Source organism: Lolium rigidum, chromosome 2 (genome assembly GCF_022539505.1).
Source record: "Lolium rigidum isolate FL_2022 chromosome 2, APGP_CSIRO_Lrig_0.1, whole genome shotgun sequence".
Taxonomy (NCBI): Eukaryota; Viridiplantae; Streptophyta; class Magnoliopsida; order Poales; family Poaceae; genus Lolium; species Lolium rigidum.
In genome coordinates this window covers 153,241,486-153,243,619 of record NC_061509.1, presented here as the reverse complement: position 1 = coordinate 153,243,619, position 2,134 = coordinate 153,241,486, and the positions used below count along the sequence as shown (strand labels likewise).

General features: G+C 54.2%; 1 protein-coding gene across 1 annotated transcript; it reads right to left on the bottom strand.

Annotated features, from left to right (window-relative positions):
• Positions 1–265: 265 nt before the first annotated feature.
• Positions 266–1,146, bottom strand: LOC124687489. Its single transcript, XM_047221268.1, has 3 exons — positions 889–1,146; positions 682–779; positions 266–558 (listed from the first exon to the last, which is right to left on the bottom strand). Exons 1-3 carry the CDS (start codon positions 1,015–1,017, stop codon positions 435–437), a joined length of 351 nt encoding a protein of 116 aa, XP_047077224.1. The 5' UTR covers positions 1,018–1,146; the 3' UTR covers positions 266–434.
• Between the last annotated feature and the right edge of the window lie 988 nt (positions 1,147–2,134).

Here is a 2,134-nt window from a genome sequence, read left to right as displayed (position 1 = left end):
CTAACAAAATGACAGTGAAATATCTCTTTAGAAGGTACATGTCAATGAGAAACCTGCCGGTGTCTTTATGTAACACACAAGTCAAAATCTTGGTTTCAGTAGTTAAGCAATCGACCTTGGTGTGTGTACTTCCGATGTAGCTCTAGAAGAACTTGCCCATGACATAGGTGACCATATAAATATGTAAACAGAGAGAATGCAGCTCTATTGATATGCTAGATTGCTCAATCATAATCATATTGTCAGCAGAGATCATGAATTTTAACTGACCTCATCATCCACAAAATTGACACTAGGAGCAATTTTGCTTGCAAGTGAAAATACAGCTTTCACATATTTTTCTCCCTCACCAAACCACAGTTACAGTTACAGGTAAGAAAATGTGGTAATAGAAAGGAGAGCAATGTGGATGACTGTCAGTTATAGGAAAAACCTTAAGAGGCAATACTTGAGATTGATATGTTGATGAAGTTAGCACCAGCTTTCTGTTGCGACAGCTTTAGCAAGCATGGTCTTCCCCATACCAGGTGGACCAACGAGTGAAATTCCTTTACATGGCTGGTGCAAAAACGAACAATCAGGAAAAAAAATATAGTGTAATTAAAACATTGTGTTTAAGACAGAAGCCATAATTACTTGACTTCACAAGGTACTTTCAACAAAACCAGAAAGGGCCCGTACTCTACGTAGAATGCAAGGTCAAATATGGCCACTTGGTTGTACTGGTCCTTCGAAAGGAAAGGAGACCGATTGTTTAGCTGTATATAAAAGAATCTTGTCTGCTAGCAAGACCAACACAATCAGAGAAAAAAATTAGTCTGCCAATTCTCTGAACTTGATGGCCTCGATTAGCGATAGCGCCTCGGCGTGCAGGGGTTCAGTGACTACCTCAATTGCACCAGCAGATGCACACACACACTCCCCATCTTTGACCCTGCAAATCACGCCGCAGCCCCCGTTGCGTGAATTGTGATTGCACACATCATCGATGTTTACCATAATCCAGTCTGTCCGCATGGGTTGCCATTGACAAGCACGTAGATGTGTTTGGGCCTGGCTTGTGCGCACAGAATTCCTAGCGCCTATGGCGATGAAGGAAATGATGAAGGGGATACCTGGCGCCGCCCATGGCCTCCTCCAGCCGCCGATTCAGTGCCCCCTTTGCCTCATCCACGGACATCAATGTCTCCGCCACGTCGACCTCCAGCACCATCGTCTCGCCGCTCGGATGCCGCAGCATGAAGAGGAGACAGGGTTAATATTACATAATGATGGGGAGGCAACGAACGCTGGTGGCGGTGGCCGCGGCTGCGGGTCCAGTGAAGACGAGGTCCGCCCATTCACCTGCTTTTGCCTCTCCCGCTGGGTCCCCTGGCCTTCCGCGAGAGCCGACAGGTCTCCGGTCGCCTGGACGAAGAGGTTGGAGGAGAAAGTCTTCAAGGCCAGCGGCGGCGAGGCAGGGGAGCAGGGTCCGGTCGCCGGCGGTAGGGTAGACGCTGTGAGTCAATGTAGCGAGAGCATGTCTAATAGACCCCTTAAAAGGTCCAACCCCGTAAAATAACCGCCGATATACGGGGTATGCCTCTACCCGGCCGTCTAGCAGACCCCGTAAAACAGGCCCCCGTGTCGATTTTTTACAGTTTCGGCTACGGGGTGGCTTTTGGCCCCTTACTTGTATGGGGCGGAGGCCGAATACAGGGCCAAACCCTCACTCGTGGCGCGATGAATTTTCAGAAATCGCAACTGCTTCCGCGCGACGGCTGTTGGCGCTCGCCGGTGCCTCCGGCATGGCGGCGGCTTGGTTCGCCGGTGAATTCGTGCCGTGGGTGCCAGCGGTGGGTTGGTCGGCTTGAGGACGACCTGCAGGTGGGCGCGCGGGTGGGGTTGGGGAGGCGGACGAGGTGCAGCTCCATGGTAGCCATGGCGGGAGTCCAGAGCGGGAGCGGGCGCGGCCGGCGTGGGGACGGCCGGAGCGGGCGTGGCCAAGGCCGGCCGGAGCGGGCGCGGCCAAGGCCGGCGGCGGCCGGAGAGGGAGCGGGCGCGGCCGGCCGTGGCGGGCGGCGGTCGAAGCTCACGCGCGACCGTGGCGGGCTGGGGCGGGCGGCCTTGGCGGGTGGGGGCGGGCAGGCGCGGC